The sequence below is a fragment of the Branchiostoma belcheri genome, unplaced genomic scaffold (genome assembly GCF_001625305.1).
Source record: "Branchiostoma belcheri isolate BF01 breed outbred unplaced genomic scaffold, Haploidv18h27 scaffold179, whole genome shotgun sequence".
Taxonomy (NCBI): domain Eukaryota; kingdom Metazoa; phylum Chordata; class Leptocardii; order Amphioxiformes; family Branchiostomatidae; genus Branchiostoma; species Branchiostoma belcheri.
Window position 1 is genome coordinate 480000 of NW_017803257.1, and position 16875 is coordinate 496874.

The 16875-nt window shown below is 44.9% G+C and overlaps 1 protein-coding gene across 1 annotated transcript; it reads right to left on the bottom strand.

Annotated features, from left to right (window-relative positions):
* Positions 1-572: 572 nt before the first annotated feature.
* LOC109467237 (helicase SKI2W-like) lies at positions 573-16464 on the bottom strand. The gene is made up of 29 exons (XM_019765180.1): positions 16410-16464; positions 15821-15942; positions 15279-15385; positions 14332-14449; positions 13644-13830; positions 13265-13339; positions 12961-13067; positions 12543-12611; positions 12151-12288; positions 11368-11513; positions 10612-10843; positions 9830-9936; positions 9144-9290; positions 8618-8711; positions 7987-8199; positions 6931-7041; positions 6479-6571; positions 5996-6133; positions 5591-5758; positions 4780-4887; positions 4413-4517; positions 3961-4232; positions 3595-3805; positions 3335-3445; positions 2953-3129; positions 2498-2539; positions 2137-2277; positions 1251-1290; positions 573-951 (listed from the first exon to the last, which is right to left on the bottom strand). Exons 1-29 carry the CDS (start codon positions 16450-16452, stop codon positions 791-793), a joined length of 3783 nt encoding a protein of 1260 aa, XP_019620739.1. The 5' UTR covers positions 16453-16464; the 3' UTR covers positions 573-790.
* Positions 16465-16875: the final 411 nt, after the last annotated feature.

Below are 16875 nucleotides of genomic sequence, written 5' to 3' on the forward strand. Positions count from 1 at the left end.
TCTGCTAGCCATCCAACCATGCAATGCCACAGCGGAACACTTGTGAACCCTACTCCCGTGAATAGTTTCATCATGTTGGTAAGTCACTGAGTAAAGAGGCTTTTTTACACAACCAAGTGTTTTATTCACAGTCTGTGCTGCAGTGCAATGTGGACCAGTCAGAGGAAGGTAGGTGCCCTGAGGAAGGTAACAGACGGTCACCGAAACGTTGGCTGTGAATAAAACACTAGGTTATGGAAAAAATAAGAGTCTCTTTACTCTTTGGACCCCTCTACTGCTTTCAAAAGGTCCACTTTTTTCCAAAGGTCCAAGATTTTTCTTTAAAAGATGGACTGATTTGTCTTTTCCATTGGAATCCTCTCAAAAAAAAAACAGGAATGCCATTTCAGAAGGTTCAATTTTCAAAATTTTCCTGGGGAGCATCCGAGGATGAATTACCCCGAGCCCCTTAGGAAGCTGCAGTGCTCGCTGGTCCCTCGGACAGTAGGAAGAACCCTCCCAACCAAACTCCTGGCTACGGGCCTCACACCTGGAACCCTACTGCGTGTAGAGGCTGGCGGCAAATACAATGTCTCTCTTGATCTTTTCGGAGGCTAGCTCCCAATTTTACGCTTGTCTTTACCTGTCGTCGTTTCACAGTAGCTAAATGCACTCCCAAATTTCCAGTACACCATTTTCAAGAGATGAATTGCCATAAAGAATCGTCAACATGCGCCTGCCATGTTCAACCCTAACCATCAATGTGGGACCACCCAGCGATTTGCTTCCACTATGTGTACTACTTGAAACGCTACTGGGTGTAGAGGCTGGCGGCAAATACGATGTCCCTCTTGATCTTCTCGGAGGCGAGTTCCATCTTGGCGTAGAGGTTCGGGTCGCCGATGATTCGGGCGGCGCTACGGACGTCCCGACACGCTTCGTCCAACCGCTGGATACAGCGTACAATCACGCCTGCGGAAAAACACCAACATCATGAAAACCTATAATGTATGATTGTAACTGTAACTCTCATGAGATCACGTTGTGAAGTGATTGGTCATTAATAGTCCTGATGAAGGCGACAGTTGATCATTTGACGTTTGATCTCTCTGTAAATTGTGTGTTGGAATAAAGTTCAACGTTTTACTATGAAAACCTATAGTCTCCACCTACATGTAAGGTCGAAACTTTTATAGAACTGTAGAAAAAATAAGATCACTGAAGAAAACTTTTATAAAGAAAAATTTTAGAGGAAAAGTTTTAAAACTGACCTTCCTGTACGTCTGTCAGCTCTGTGATCTTGGAAAATGGCTGTATGGAGAAAACACAAAATTAATATGCTGACACAGATTTATCATATTAAAGGTAAAAAAACATCTAACCAAACTGCAAGTCATATCACTCAGTCACTCACTCACTCACTCACTATCCGGTTTATCGTCAATCACCATTTTTTTTACACGAGTTAAAATGCTAGCCTGAGTGTCAGCCTTTTCAGCTTTTGTCTGCTCCACATGATCTGCTACCTGCCAGGAGTAGGTAGCAGATCGTGACAAAAGCTGAAAAGGCTGACACGCAGGCTATGAAAATACTGGACTCAGAACCAGATTTCTTCGCAAAAGGCGTAAAATAATCCATACATATTGGGACCACCAGCCATCTCTGAACATGAGCTTCACTTGTATGCTCTAGATTACCCACCATACCCAGTGTTACCCACCATGCCCTGTGCCCACTGGTACACGGCCTCGGTCAGGCTGAACTTGAGCTGCTCCACACAGTCCTCCACCTGCACGTTCACCCCGCACTCACGCTGCCATGCCCTAGTATTACCCACCATGCCCCAGTATTACCCACCATGCCCTGTGCCCACTGGAACACGGCCTCCGTCAGGCCCCAGTATTACCCACCATGCCGCAGTGTTACCCACCATGCCCCTGTGTTACCCACCATGCCCCAGGATTACCCACCATGCCCCAGTATTACCCACCATGCCCCTGTGTTACCCACCATGCCGTTGGCCCACTGGAACACGGCCTCGGTCAGGCCCCAGTATTTACCCACCATGCCCCAGTGTTACCCACCATGCCCCAGTGTTACCCACCATGCCCTGTGCCCACTGGTACACGGCCTCGGTCAGGCCCCAGTATTACCCACCATGCCGTTGGCCCACTGGAACACGGCCTCGGTCAGGCCAAACTTGAGTTCCTCCACGCAGTCCTCCACCTGCACGTTCACCCCGCACTCCCGCTGCAGCTCTGCAAGACGCGTTGCCATGGCGATAATCGCATCCTTGCCCTGAGGGAGGGGGGAAAAACAGATAAGCACTTCCTACTGTATCCAGAACAGTGCCTACCTACATGTACTATGCCTGAATTAATTAGGGTTAGGGTCAGGCACAGTTCTGGTTAGTATCCTCGAACCTAGATTTGCCCCAGGCACGGTGCTGGATGGGGACATACATGTAGAACGCACACTATATAAATATACATGTAAAATATATTATATGTAATGTTACCTTCTGCAGCGTTTCAGTCAGAGTGGGCTCCACACATCTTCTCTGTGGAGGAAAGGAGAAAAGTTAATCAATGCTTACCAGGTTGTTGATGTGTTAGATTTTTTCCATGGGCGCAAGCTTTAAGAATCCTTCTTAGAGTGACCACCTGGCTACATTCCATCAGTCCCATGAGTGGTTTTAATGGGCAGGTTTTACTGCATTTCAAAACCTGTTATAATATTATGTTATATAGTCTTCCGAGACTGGACTGCCAATGATGATATGATATTATCATTACATGTTCTTTCTTTCTTAAAGAAATGTGCAAATAGTATTTCAAGTGCAATTTATTTAACTGGTAATACTATAATGACATTGTACATTCACAACAAGGTAAAGATTATGCATTTGCTTTGCATATGTTATATTAATTTTCTAGTCACAACAAGTTCTCTATAATAGTAAAACATACGGACCTCCTGAAACACGATACATGACAGCAGAGCAGCGATCTCCTGGGGCTGGAGGTCAGTCAGGACGTTCTCGAACACCAGCTCAGTAATCAGCAGCTCGTGGTTACTGATCTCACAGGCTACCCGTCCCTTCAGCTGCACCGTACCTGCCGCATCCAGGTAACGCAGCCGCTTCAGCACCTGCAGCAGGTGGAAACAGGTGAACACACCTGTAAGGTGAGTTACTGATTTTATAGGCCTGTTAGTGCTCTGACAGCCTCTTCTGCTTCCTGCTTCATTCGAATAATGCAGTCATTTTACCACCTCAAACAGGTGGGTACAGACCAAGTAAGAACACCTGTAGCACACCTGTAAGGAAGGTAAGTATGAAATCCATGTGTCTCACCTGTACCCTTTGTTCATACTCAGGAAGCAGAGCCAGGCTGTTGTCGGACAGCAGGTAGCACAGGTGGTTCAGTCTGTCCTTCAGCTCAATGTTCTCTCTCAACTCAGCAAACTGGACAAAACAAACAAAAAGGAAACATTAAGAAGAGCTAAAATTTTCACAGACAAAAGCAGGATTACACTAAACCACCCACCCATGCAACTCACCCACCCACCCATGCAAAGACAACCCACCCACCCAGTAACCCACGCGGGACTCACGTGTTCCCTGAACTTGGTACAGTGGACACAGGAGAACTTGTGGAGTGACTCCAGGAGGAACTGTTTCCTCCGGAGTTGCTCCACGGAGTCGACGTCCCGCACACCCAGGTCCTTCACCGGGTCAAGCGGGGTCAACCCGCCCGAGTGGGTCTCCGTCAGCCGCAGCAGCTCCTGGGTCGCCACGGTGACAGACTGGCCGGGTGGGTCGTTCCTGGAGACAAGCAAAAGGGTGATTCACAATGTGCAACTGTGTTTGCTGTTCAACAGGTGGATCTATAATACATGGTATGTGGATTAAGGATATGATCAGCCCAGAAAATGATTAGATTTTGGGCCCTCTAGCAACCTCCTTGACCTTGACCTCACCTGAACCTTGGTTGTTGTCGTTTCCTTACATCGTCCACAATTCTGTCAGCGTTGACCTTCAGGGTGGAGGTCGTTGCCATGGTGATGTCCTCCGGACGGAGCGGCTCGATCACATGACCACACGGCCCGTCCGGCAGGAAGAGAGCAGAGTTCGGCAGCACTGGGGTGACCTTGTGGTCAGGTCGTGGGTCAGAGGTCGGACTTTCTGACACTGAGGGGTCGCAGAGGATCAGGGTGGTGAAGAGCTTCTCGTTACCGCTGCCCGAGGTTACCTGGGAGATGTAAACATAAACAAATAAACAAGAACCAAACACATGGACAAGCAAACCTAGCTTTGGTTAGGGACATCCTCTCGTATGGGACTTACATATCTGGGATACTTTGAGATACAAAACAAAACAAAACAAAACAAAGTCTCAGTCTATGCAGAGTTGACAGAAATATTAATGTACCTGCAGCACCACTCCCAGAGCGTTATTGTGTTTGTGGTTGCTAACGGTTACGACCCGCCCTGCCGACAGGGCCTTCAGTCCGTGGGGAGAGGTCAGGATTTGTTTCTGTGGGAAACACACATGTCAGTCTTACAGTATGTTTCACAGAACCTTCAATATCATCATATTTCAAGCTGCAAATATGGCATGGAAATTTGGACAATCTTATGCAAATTTTCAGCCAAAAACTCTGTGCCAGGCCAACAATGCTAGCTGAAAAGTAGCAACTATTTTGCAAAATTGGGAGAAATAAAAATTTAGTGGGGCACTATAAGGTTTCTTTAGGAAAATGTTAGCTCACTCTTTGTTAAAGATTTTGACCTCTGACCTGCAGCTGCCTTCTGAGTTCCCAGAGTTCCTTGCAGCTCATGTAGTAGTTTTCCAGGTCGACCCCGCACATGAGGCAGTCCGGCTCCTTCACTGTTTTCAGTTTCTCCTGCAGGTCAGGATAAATAATCGTTTTGTCGTTCATGAAGGTTAGACTTTTAGGTAATGAGATACACAAGAAACCATGAACACAAGCAGCTGGATGGATTTTGAAAACTGTTACTGCCAAAGAAGTGGATGCTACTTGAAATATCTGAAAATCTATCCAGTTGCTTGAGTAATTATTTTCTTGTATTCATTTTCAGCATCTTTCATTGTGCAGCAAGTCTTTAAGTTACCAGGTCATTACATCTTAGTGACAGCATCTAAGACATAAGGCCACAGCTAGTAAATTTTATGGATGACATCCTCCCCAGACTCCAAATCTAATGCGAGTGGGCTAAAAAAAACAAGGCGGGCCGAAAAAAACAAGGTTCCTACAGTTTAAGATTTTGACTCAATCAGTTTACAAATGGTTTTGATTCAGTGGGAACATCACATATACACAGTCAGCATCACATATCACTGCATCAAAGTAAGAAACAAACATTAAATCAGAGTCTTTTCTTGTCCCCTTTCTTTATAGTTATCTGCCATCCACCTTCCAGCATGGCAACAGACATCTTTGCCCATCTCCGGCATGTTGAGCACTGTCAGAGGGCAACAAAATTTCTTGGTTTTTTTTTCCAAAACCAGGCAAAAATTAATGCACGCGCGGATGTCATCCATAAAATTTACTTGCTGTGGCCTAATGTCTTATTCCCACATCTCACCTGTACGTCCTTGACCTCCCTCTGGTGCACCTGAGTGTCTTTCCTGGTGTGGAACTCAGAGAAGCTTCTCTTCATCATGTCCTCAACTCTCAACTCCTCCACTCTCAGCAGGTTCAGGATCATGGTGTATGTCAGCCGGAAACGGGACTCCAGCTGGGTCGGCTTACCCTGGAAACAAACAAACAAGTAAACAAACAAGTAAACAAACAGGTAAACAAACAGGTAAACAAACAAGAAAATGAACAGACATTAATATGAGTTTGCTCAGTGCAAGGCCCAGAGACCACTGCTAGCTGCTGAAACTGGTAAAAGTTCAAGTAACTGGAACAGCATCTCTTTCCTATCTATAAGTCAAAAGGTTAACTCACTGAACAAAAAAACAGTTAAGATCGACAATGTAATTACCAGCATCATCTTGTGCAGATCTGCCATCTCTGGCACGTCCCCCTTACACAGGATGATCACGGTCCCGGTCGTGTCCAGTCCCCGCCGCCCGGCGCGGCCTGCCATCTGGATATACTCTCCGGGCAACAGGTCCCGCATCTGTGGGGCAACAGAACAGTATAATATTATATATAATAATAATTTATTGCATTTTAGGGGAACAGGCCATGGGTCAGTACTAGTTAGTACTAGTCAGAACCTGTCACTGAATGGTTTTAATGGACACGAGACTGAAAGATCACAAGACCGAGAGATCACTGGCATTCCTGGCAAGATGTTTTGCCCTTGGGAAAGACACTTCACACACTGCCAGCTTTCCTCTCTCCAGCCAGGTGTATAATGGGTACCTGAATTCTGCAGTAAAAGGCAGTGCAAGGAGAGGGATGGGCTCTGCGCTGGTTGGTTTATTGATAGGTTGATGGTTATTGATAGTTAAAGACTAACCTGTGTGCCATCGTGTTTCCTGATGGAGTCGAACAGAACTGTCCGGGCCGGCATGTTCACTCCCATGGCAAATGTCTCCGTGGCAAACAGGAACTGCAAAACATCAGTAAACAACTTACAGTAAACAACATGTTTCAGTACTTACAAAATCGTATTTCTCAGGTTCTGGCAAGGTAACCAACAATGGGAGGTATGTCATATTCAAAATCATACTCAGGTATGGCTTTGGATAATTTGTGTGTATCCAGAATTGTGCCTTATCCAGACACAGTTCTGAATAGTCCATGCATATCCAGAATCGTACCTGGGGCAAATCTACATTCTTGGATATGCGGAGACTATCCAGAACTGTGCCTGATCCTAACCCTAACCCATTCAGGTATAGAGCTAGACAGGCACAGCTCTGGATAGGATAGGGCAGCCAAAGGAACAACAGAATGAGAGATTCTGACCTTGACGAGTCCCCGGCTGAAGAGCATCTCCACCACTTCCTTCAGGATAGGCAGGATCCCGCTGTGGTGCACGGCCAGACCTCGCTTCAGCAGCTCCTGCAGGTGTTTTACCTGCACAGGTGAGACAACAGACAGGTGAGATACAGAATCCCGCTGTGATGCACAGCCAGGCCTCGCTTCAGCAGCTCCTGCAGGTGTTTTACCTGCACAGGTGAGACATACAGGTGAGATACAGGTGAGACATACAGGTGAGACAACAGGTGAGATACAGGTGAGACATACAGGTGAGACAACAGGTGAGATACAGGATCCCGCTGTGGTGTACAGCCAACCCTCGCTTCAGCAGCTCCTGCAGGTGTTTTACCTGCACAGGTGAGACATGCAGGTGAGACAACAGGTGAGATAATATACAGGTGGGACATACAGGTGAGATACACGTGAGATAACATACAGGTGGGACATACAGGTGAGATACAGGTTAGATACAGGTGAGATACAGAATCCCGCTGTGGTGTACGGCCAACCTCGCTTCAGCAACTCCTGCAGGTGTTTTACCTGCACAGGTGAGACATGCAGGTGAGACAACACACAGGTGAACTACAGGTAAGATAACATACAGGTGAGTGAGTAAGTAAATGAATGAACCTGTGGCAGGTCCCTATCTGGCCCTTCAGCCTGTGTAGAGACTTCTATATGAAAGAGTGAATGCGTGATGAAACAGTGAATGCATGAGTGAGTGAGTGAATGAATGAATGAGCAGATGAACAAACCTGAGGCAGATCCCTATCCAGCCCTTTCAGCCTGTGCAGAGACTTCTGTATGAATGAGTGAGTGAGTGAGTGAGTGAATGAGTAAAGAAATGAACAAACCTGTGGTAGATCCCTATCCGGCCCCTTCAGCCTGTGCAGAGACTTCTATATGAATGAATGAATGAATGAACAAACCTGTGGCAGGTTCCTATCCGGCAACTTCAGCCTGTGTAGAGACTTCCGGATGAATGAACAAGTGAGGGAATAAATGAGCAGATGAATGAATGAATGAAAGAATGAACCTGACCTGAGGCAGATCCCTATCCGGCCCTTTCAGTCTGTGTAGAGACTTCTGTATAAACAGGTGGATCTCGCTCTTCTCTGCGGCCGTGGTGAGGTCAATCGAGGTCAGCATGGCGGCGTTGTCGTCGCAGCGGCGCTTGGAGAACGTGAAGGCCACGACGGGAAGCTTGTCGTCCCGCTGGATCGCCTGGATTATCGACAGCCACACATTCTTCTCCTGCAGGTGAGACACAGGTGAGACACAGGTGAGTATAGGTGAGCTACAGGTGAGTATAGATCAGATACAGGTGAGACACAGGTGAGAGAAGGTGAAGGCCACGACGGGAAGTTTGTCGTCCCGCTGGATGGCCTGGATTATCGACAGCCACACGTTGCAGAAACAGATCTTTGTTGATTTTGGGACATGTCAAATTTAGGTAATAACATTTACATCCTTATCTTTCCATCATATGATAGATTTGTATGTGCCACAATTTTCACCTCAAAAATAGGCTCATACAAACCACATGTTTTGGGTTGGGATGAGGAAGTGTAATGTTTGTTTACCTTATTTTTCTTCATATGACTTTGTACACAGTTTACATGTACCTAATTCTGACCATTGCTGTAAAGTGGGAACACCCCTAGTTACCCACCTGTCTGGGGTCCCCTCCTCTCGTCCCCTTGGCTCCGTACCCGGAGGAAGACTTGGAGGCTCGGGCCTTCTTAGCATCTATAGCAGCATAGTACCTGAAATGTTGTGAAATGTTATCAAATTCTAAGAATTGATTTGTACCAACTGGGTATAAAATTAAAAATACAGACAAACACAATGACTTAGCGAGTGAGTTAGTGTACAGAGCTTTCCTGAATGAGAAGTTTACCCCATGGTGAGGAAGTTCCTTGCTGCGTCCATGGTGAGAAATGAATGAGTGAGAGAATGAGTATACAAAGATTATTCCTGAATTCCAAGTTTACCCCTTGGTGAGGAAATTCCTAGCAGAGTCCACGATGAGAAACCTGTCCTTGCTTGTCTGTTTGCTGTTCTGGAGTGAGTGAGTGAGTGAGTGAGTGAGTGAGTGAGTGAGTGAGTGAGTGAGTGAGTGAGTGAGTGAGTGAGTGAGAGAGTGAGTGAGAGAATGAGTGAGAGAGTGAGTGAGAGAATGAGTATACACAGTTTACCCCTTGGTGAGGAAGTTCCTGGCAGAGTCCACGATGAGAAACCTCTCCTTGCTGGTCTGTTTGCTGTTCCCAGTGTACAGGAAATGTTCCAGGGGTACCGGACGCTTCAGCGTGCTGATCACGTAAATCTTCTTCTTCTTCGTCCTCCTTCAAGAACAAGACAAAACATCTTTACTTACCAGTACTTCTTGTACAGAAAGAAATTGAAAAAAATTTAAATTAGTTCTAGATCCTGAGGACAAGGTGCAAGATCGTTAAAGAGGTTCATCAGTCAGATATAGTTTATCAGTTAGAAGAATATTCATCAATCAGTGACTGTTTTGAAAGGTAGAAACACGTACCTCCAAATTTTCAATGTCCACTGTACGCCTTGATCACGGAGTGATTTAGTCTCATGAGAACATAAGACAAGGCCAGAAGATCTACACAAGTCTAAATCTAGTCTGGTGTTGTCACTAGACTAGATCACTCTTTGATCAAGACGTACAGTGGATGTTGAAAATTTGGAGTATGTGTTTCTACCTTTCAAAACTGTCACTGATTGATGGATGCTGTATTTATTTACTAACTGTTAAAGGTGCAAGAAAATAGACAAAACTAAGCAAACTAACTTAAGGGTAAACATCAATATCAACCAGACAACGTCATTATGCTGAGAAAAGTAAGGTAAGGAAAATTGTCCTGACCCGATCCAGTCTGCAAACTCCATGGTGTTTGGGACTGTGGCACTCAGCAGGATAATGTTCACATGTTCTGGTAACATGATCAACACTTCCTCCCATACTACACCTCTCTGTAACACAAGTACACATGACAGTTTTAGCCCCAAACAGTCAGTACATGGTCCTAAAAATCAATATTTCAGCAGGTAAATGTAAAATGTAGATTTGCCCCAGGCACGGTTCTGGATAGTCATATACCGAGGCTTCCATACTTGTCCCTAAAAATATCTTAGGGGGCAAGTATATGACTCCATGTATCCAAGAATATAGATTTGCCCCAGGCACGGTTCTGGATACTCGTGGTCTATCCAGAAATGTGCCTGAGCATCATTCTGCATACAACTCACCTCTGCATCATTGATGTAATGAACCTCTTCGAAGATGATCCACCCGAGGTCCCGGATAACGTCTGACCCGTTGTAGAGCATGGAGCACAGAATCTCTGTCGTCATTTATAAACCAGAACCATGCCTATCTAGCTCTATGCCTACATGGGTTAGGATTAGGATCTGGCACGGTTCTGGGTAGTCCCCATGTATCCAAGAATGTAGATGTGCCCAGGCACGGTTCTCAAAACGCATGGACTATCCAGAACCGTGCCTGAGCATCAACTGGATAAACATAAAGCACGGTTCTGGATAGTCTCCGTGTATCCAAGAATGTAGATTTGCCCCAGACACGGTTCTGGATACACGTGGGCTATCCAGACAAAGCCCAGTTCTGGATACAGCAAGCTATTTCCTCACCTCCGCATCGTTGATGTAGTGAACCTCGTCGAAGATGACCCACTCCAGATCTCGGATGACGTCCGACCCGTTGTAGAGCATGGAGCGGAGAATCTCGGTCGTCATGATGAGGCAGGCGGCCTCCGGTCTCAGCTGCACGTCTCCCGTCAGCAGGCCCACGTCATCAAACGTCTGCTTAAAGTCACGGAACTTCTGATTGGACAGCGCCTTGATAGGGGAGGTGTAGACTGTCCTGGAATGGACCAATGGCAGGCTGTGTTACATCTGAATGGTATACATTGTCAAGTAATTGCAAGCTGTGATACATTTCAATGAACCAATAGCAGGCTGTGTTACTTCTTAATGAACCAATAGGAGGTTGTGTTACATCTGATACATCTGAATGGACTAATAATTAAGGTACGGCCTCATGGTGACATATCTATTGAATCTGAATAGACCAGCAGCCTGTGATACATCTGAATGAACCAATAGGAGGCTGTTTTACAACCTGATACATTTGAATGAACCAATGGAGCTGCCTCACCTGATGATTTTGAAACTGAATGGACCAATAGCAGTCTGTGTTACATCTGAATGGACCAATAGCAGTCTGTGTCACATCTGAATGGACCGATGGTATGGCTTCACCGAGTGACATTTTTAAAAATATGAATGGACCAATAGCAGACTGTGTTACATCTGAATGGACGAATAGCAGACTGTCGCATCTTAATGAACCAATAGCAGACTGTGTTACATCTGGTGCGGCCTCACCTGGTGACGTGTTTCTGTGACAGAGCGATGGCGTACTCGGCCACCACGGTTTTTCCCGCAGACGTGTGCGCCGCCACGAACACGCTGTCGTGGTTCTCAAGGTGCAGAATCGCCTGCTTCTGGAACACGTCCAGCTCGAACGGCCACTACAAACAAACAAACAAACAAATAAACAAACAAACGTCACACGCTTCTGGAACACGTCCAGCTCAAACGGCCACTACAAACAAACAAACAAACAAACAAAATTATGCACAGCTCTGCCATTGATGCGTAAGGTCAGTATGTGTACTAAAGCTGTTTTCAGCTGATACTGGACATGAACGTCTGTACTTTGAGGAAAGTTTGAAGATTTGAAAGTATTTTGGGCTTTGTATTGTGATTCATGGATTCTTGTATGAGTCTATGACTTCACTTTGACATCTTACTGTGGAGACTCTGAACATACAAACCTAAACCAGTGCCACCCAAAACAATACTACTCAGAAGTAAAACATGTGAAGAGAAGTCTGTTAACCAGAGTTACATGTATCAGACCTGGTATGCAGGGTTTTTGGAGAACCATTATTTTGGGTGAAGTATAAAACTACTACAGTGGAAGCCACATATAGTTGCACCATGTATTTTTCAGCTACTACTGTTAGTAACAGTAACTATAAAAACGAGATCACGGATCAGTCGTTAGTTGTGAGACCTGGTATGCAGGGTTGTTGGAGAGCCATTATTTTGACTGTGTGAAGTCTAAAAACAAGACCAGTAAACTGCAGTGGTTATTTATCAGACCTGGTATGCAGGGTTGGGAATCCTCCTGTGAAAGTCTGCTACAGGCGTGCTGATGTCCACCTTCACAGCCCACTGCTCCTCACCCTGGGGGGCCTTCCCCGGGGGTGGGGGTCCGGCAACCTCACCAGCCTGGGGATCCTGTTATACATGTACAGACATACAACAACATTGTGACATGTACAGCTTGGCTCTCTGGCAATCATAGACAAGCAACAAAACTTACATGAGACAAAACACCGTCTACTCTTTATCAACTTGGTTTTGTGAAAAAAAAATGTAACCATTAGATACATGTAGCTCTACAGTACTGTAGTATACCCTCAGTGACATTATGTTTGGAAGTAGCATCAAACTTAAGAACTAAGAAAGTATCTTTAAGACACTGTCCCTACCTGAGGAAGCATGTTCTCCAGACTGTCTGCTCTCTGAAGTGTTGGTGCCTCCTTAACCTCCTTCTCTTCCTGTTGGACATCAACACATCAAACTTAACACAAGTACATACTAGTACACAGGTAACAGTTCTATCCTGCTAGCCAGTTGGGCCTTAAAGTTTTCAGTTCTAGGGATGCAGCAGATGCCTGCCCACAAAAACACTGTACAAATCTACTCAGTGTAAAAAAAGCAGACCTGAAGCTCACTAGGACTCACTCAAGTACTACAGTACAGTGAAACATGAGCTAACGAAGCTTGTGAGATGCAAAACGCATAGGTAAAACTTGAAGACCAATCCTTGAATGCACCAAATAAACGGCGATTCAATGAAGATGATTGATGGAATGATTCTGTCTCCATAGTAACCAGTTCTCTCACCTCCTCCTCTTCCTCTTCCTCACTCCAATCCATCTCATCATCCCCTGCAAGGATGTCTGCCAGGTTCAGCACGTTTGGGGCATGCTGGGAAGGGGCGGCAATCTTGGCTGAAAAAAAACAACAACAAAACTTTATCAGAAAAAGAAACAATTTTCAGACTTGCATTCGATGATCAGGATGTGCACAAACTGTGTCATTTTCATATGCTCTTTGCAATGTTCATGTACGTTTGGTTTAAATACAGATTACATTATTGATGAAACTACATATAGAATGAGCAACAGTACTAATAAGACAGACTTACCCAACTGCTCTTCTTTCTTCTTCAGTTTTTTGAAGTCGACTCCATTCTCAAACCCGGGAGGACAGCACAAGAGATCTGTAAACAAAATTCTTGTTGGCCAGTTTGAAGACAAATAGACCAATCCTGACTGTCCCTCACAATTATTAGTGGTTCAACCAATAACCAATAATATATAGTGGATCAATAAGACAGTGGCTACATGTCTGTCAAATATTTGCATTTTCATGTTTTATTTTGCCCTTCTTCCTTTTGACAGAAGTTGGGCAGAGCTATGGGGTCATTATATTGAGAAAACGTATCTTTTTTCAGACACAAAACAAGCAGAAATCTTTTCAAAGTGTCTTTCATATTTTAAAGTGTATTCTACAAAATTAATTACCGTTCTCAAAGTCAACGTCCCCTCCCCCTTCCATCCCAAGAACAGTCCCCAGGTCAGGTTCGTCCATCCCCCCCGGCCAGAAGGGGTAGTTAGTGGAACTCCCCCGTGTCGCCTCTGTGGGGGGTCCTGGTGGTCGCCGTAGCGACAGCGAGTTCTTGGCAGAGATCCCCGTGTCTTGGAGATACACCTGGACAAGAAAGGCAGGAGGAAGACGTCTCAACAATTAATACTGTCAATATACTCTTTCAGATTAAGTGTTCAGTTACGTCAGTGAAGGTTAGACATCCAGGCAATAAGATATTCCAAAAAATGTTACTCAAGCAACTGAATATGATTTTGGAAATGGTCAGAAGTTTCAGCTAGTATCCACTACAGTCGTCAGTGACACTGGAGACTTGTCATAAAGGCAGTTTTACAAGTACGAACTATATAATTGATTGATATGCAATAAGACAAATTAAAGTTGTTTTGTAATGACTTTTACCAAAACAGACAAACATTCAAGCTATGTAATATGTTACATTGTATCAAAACATTTGCCCTGAAACATAAAGAGAATTCTGAACATGTACTATCTGTATCGATCTGTATCGGTATAGCCGGTATAACCGCCCTTTGGCGTAACACACCAGCTTGTAGGTACTAGGTACTAGTACTAGTAGAAGGTTAAACCATAAGATGTTTGTACCTCCTTGTAGCCGAGAAGCTCCCCAGTAGTGGGGTTCCTGTCCACCTGAAGTGTGGTCTGCACAGGACAGAGTTCTGCTGAGTACAGGGACTCTGGGTCTCTTTCACGGGGCCAGAACCTGGGGTTAGGGTTAGAAAAGTTTACACAACATTCTATCCATGGGGCAGCCATTCAGGTATGTACATGGGGTCTCACTGGGTCAGTCTACTGAGGAAGACCAGAGTGACTGGGCGAAAGCTTTAGGTTAGAGAACTTCTTTGTGTTGGATCTAAAAAAAAAAAGTTTTAACTCTAAACATGTAACTACTAAGTAGTACCAACACAGATGGACTTTCATGATATAGTATGTACATTGTACATGGTTAGCTCTAGTGGAGGAATACCATCTGTAGGCATACTAATAATATAACCAACCAACCAAACTTGAAAACACTGTCAGTTATTGTCTAGATAGAGACTAAACCATACATTTGTACTTGAAACATGCTTGTCCAGACATGATTTGTCTATGTCTTGGGCTGTGACAACTATGGCATAACATGATATTACCCTCAATGCATCACACTACAACTGTGCAGCTCAAACAATTAGTTACTAGCATTTGAGTAGTAGGCAAACCAACAAACTAACTCACTTCTGTATCTGTATCTGTATAGCCGGTATAACTGCCTTTCGGCGTAACACACCAGCTTTGCAGGCACGCGGCGCGGCGGCAGCTGGCTATATCACACCGATCGACTTGTTACACCTAACCCTTGAACTTCTAGCTCTAGACATTGTTTAAAGCTATCTAATGACAATGCCCCTACTGTACTTGGTGACAGTGAGTTAGTTCTAGGAAAGAATGAATTCTTGAACACCTCAATCCTTGGTTGATAACTCTGTTCCTTCTTGGAAGGTTGGCTCCAATGGACAAGTTTTATGGGTACTAGGCAAACTAAAACTCACTTCTGTGCCTTCTGGAAGTCATGTATGGGGAGGTCCTGAGGACGCTGGAGGTACCCTCTCAACTGGGCCTGTAGGTCCTGCAGTACCGGCGGCAGACCATGGGGGAGCTGCAGCACAACATACAGCAAGGCCTCATTCCATGTTTTCTGTGTATAATTACTACATGAACTTGTGTATAATACGCTTTTATTTATGCAGGTTATTTTCTATACAGAGACATTTCTTAAAACTTCTTCAATCAGTGACAACTTGAAAAGGTTTTAACAACACGTACCTCTAAATTTTTCAATGTCCACTGCACGCCTTGAATTTGATCACGGAGTGACCTAGTTTTATTTAGTACTTCAGGTACTTTGTACTTTTTACAATCAAGTGAGAGCTATTGGGTACTACAAAATTGTCCGTTGATTTCAAATCATGGAAAGGCCAGGGAACTGCCATCAGTACACATATCATTAACCCTAGAAGGAAGAATACTACATTTTTTTCAAGTGCTACGCAAAGTTTAAGAAACACATTGAAAAGAAGAAAGGATTGCTTACAGTAGTCAGCGGTGGCAGCGGGTGTTTGGCCGTATCCCCCCCGGGGCAGACATGAACCTTCCCTGCACATCCCACCTCCAGCAGGGAGAAGGGACAGTCCAGTAACTCTGCAGAGGGAGGGGCTGGGAGGGATGGTAAGGTTTTGTTGCATCAAATTAAAAGGCTACTTCTTTTACGTAACGTTTATAATATCAAAGCTTTGTGAGAAAGGCTGTATTCCACAAACATGAAAATAATTTTGGATGACATTTAGTAATAGATCTTGGCGTTTCTTTCTTTTTCAAAACCCCGGAATTATGACAGGTATCTAATTCAAATAAATATGATTTACTTGGGAAAAATACACCTAACACAGCTCAGTGGACTACTCGTGCATGAAATATCCGGGTATCCCCTCGACAAAAGAGTACTAGTACTAGTAGTACTTTGGTGGAACGCCCCCCTCCCCCTTCTACATGGAAAATGCGCCAACAAATTAACAAATGTGATGCCAGCAAAAACTGACAACATCCTACATTTCTGAAACCCTACTCCACTCATAGCTGGAGTCTGTAGAAGTTTTCCTGGCGAAATGTTCCTGAAACCGTACCTGTTTTCTGCGTCTCCAAAGTTTCCAACTCAGCGGCCGCCATGTTGGTCTGACCTCTGACCTTACCCAGCTGACTCAGCTGACGGAACGTGCCATGACGACCTTGGGGGTGAAGGGCAGGTAGTACGGAGGTTTGACCTCCTTGGTACAGGTAAGGAAAGGAAAGATCGCATGGTTTGGGCGAGATAACAAAGTCGCTGTAGAAAGTGAATAGATTTGCTCGAAGTGAGGTATACGGAATAGATGGGCTAGGGCAAGTGGCTGGGCTAGTGGGCATTTGTCAACAGAGCATTGACTCATGCTTTATTTTGTGGGGCCCCATTGGCTTTTAACCAGTAGACTGGATCGTGAAGTTACTGGTGTACATGTGAAGATATGCCGAACTGGTAATGGCCATCTAGATTAGACATCTAGTTATCTATCTATCCATCCATCTCTCTCTATCTCTCCCTCCCCTCTCTCTCCC

Excerpts from the sequence above, each read along its gene's own strand:
- LOC109467237 (XM_019765180.1), bottom strand. The coding sequence starts at position 16,452 with ATGGCGGCCGCTGAGTTGGAAACTTTGGAGACGCAGAAAACAG. Across the intron at positions 7,042-7,986 it reads CGGATAGGGATCTGCCTCAG|GTAAAACACCTGCAGGAGCT; the intron begins GTCAGGTTCATT and ends TCACCTGTGCAG. Across the intron at positions 1,291-2,136 it reads TCCAGTGGGCCAACGGCATG|CCATTTTCCAAGATCACAGA; the intron begins GTGGGTAATACT and ends TTCTCCATACAG.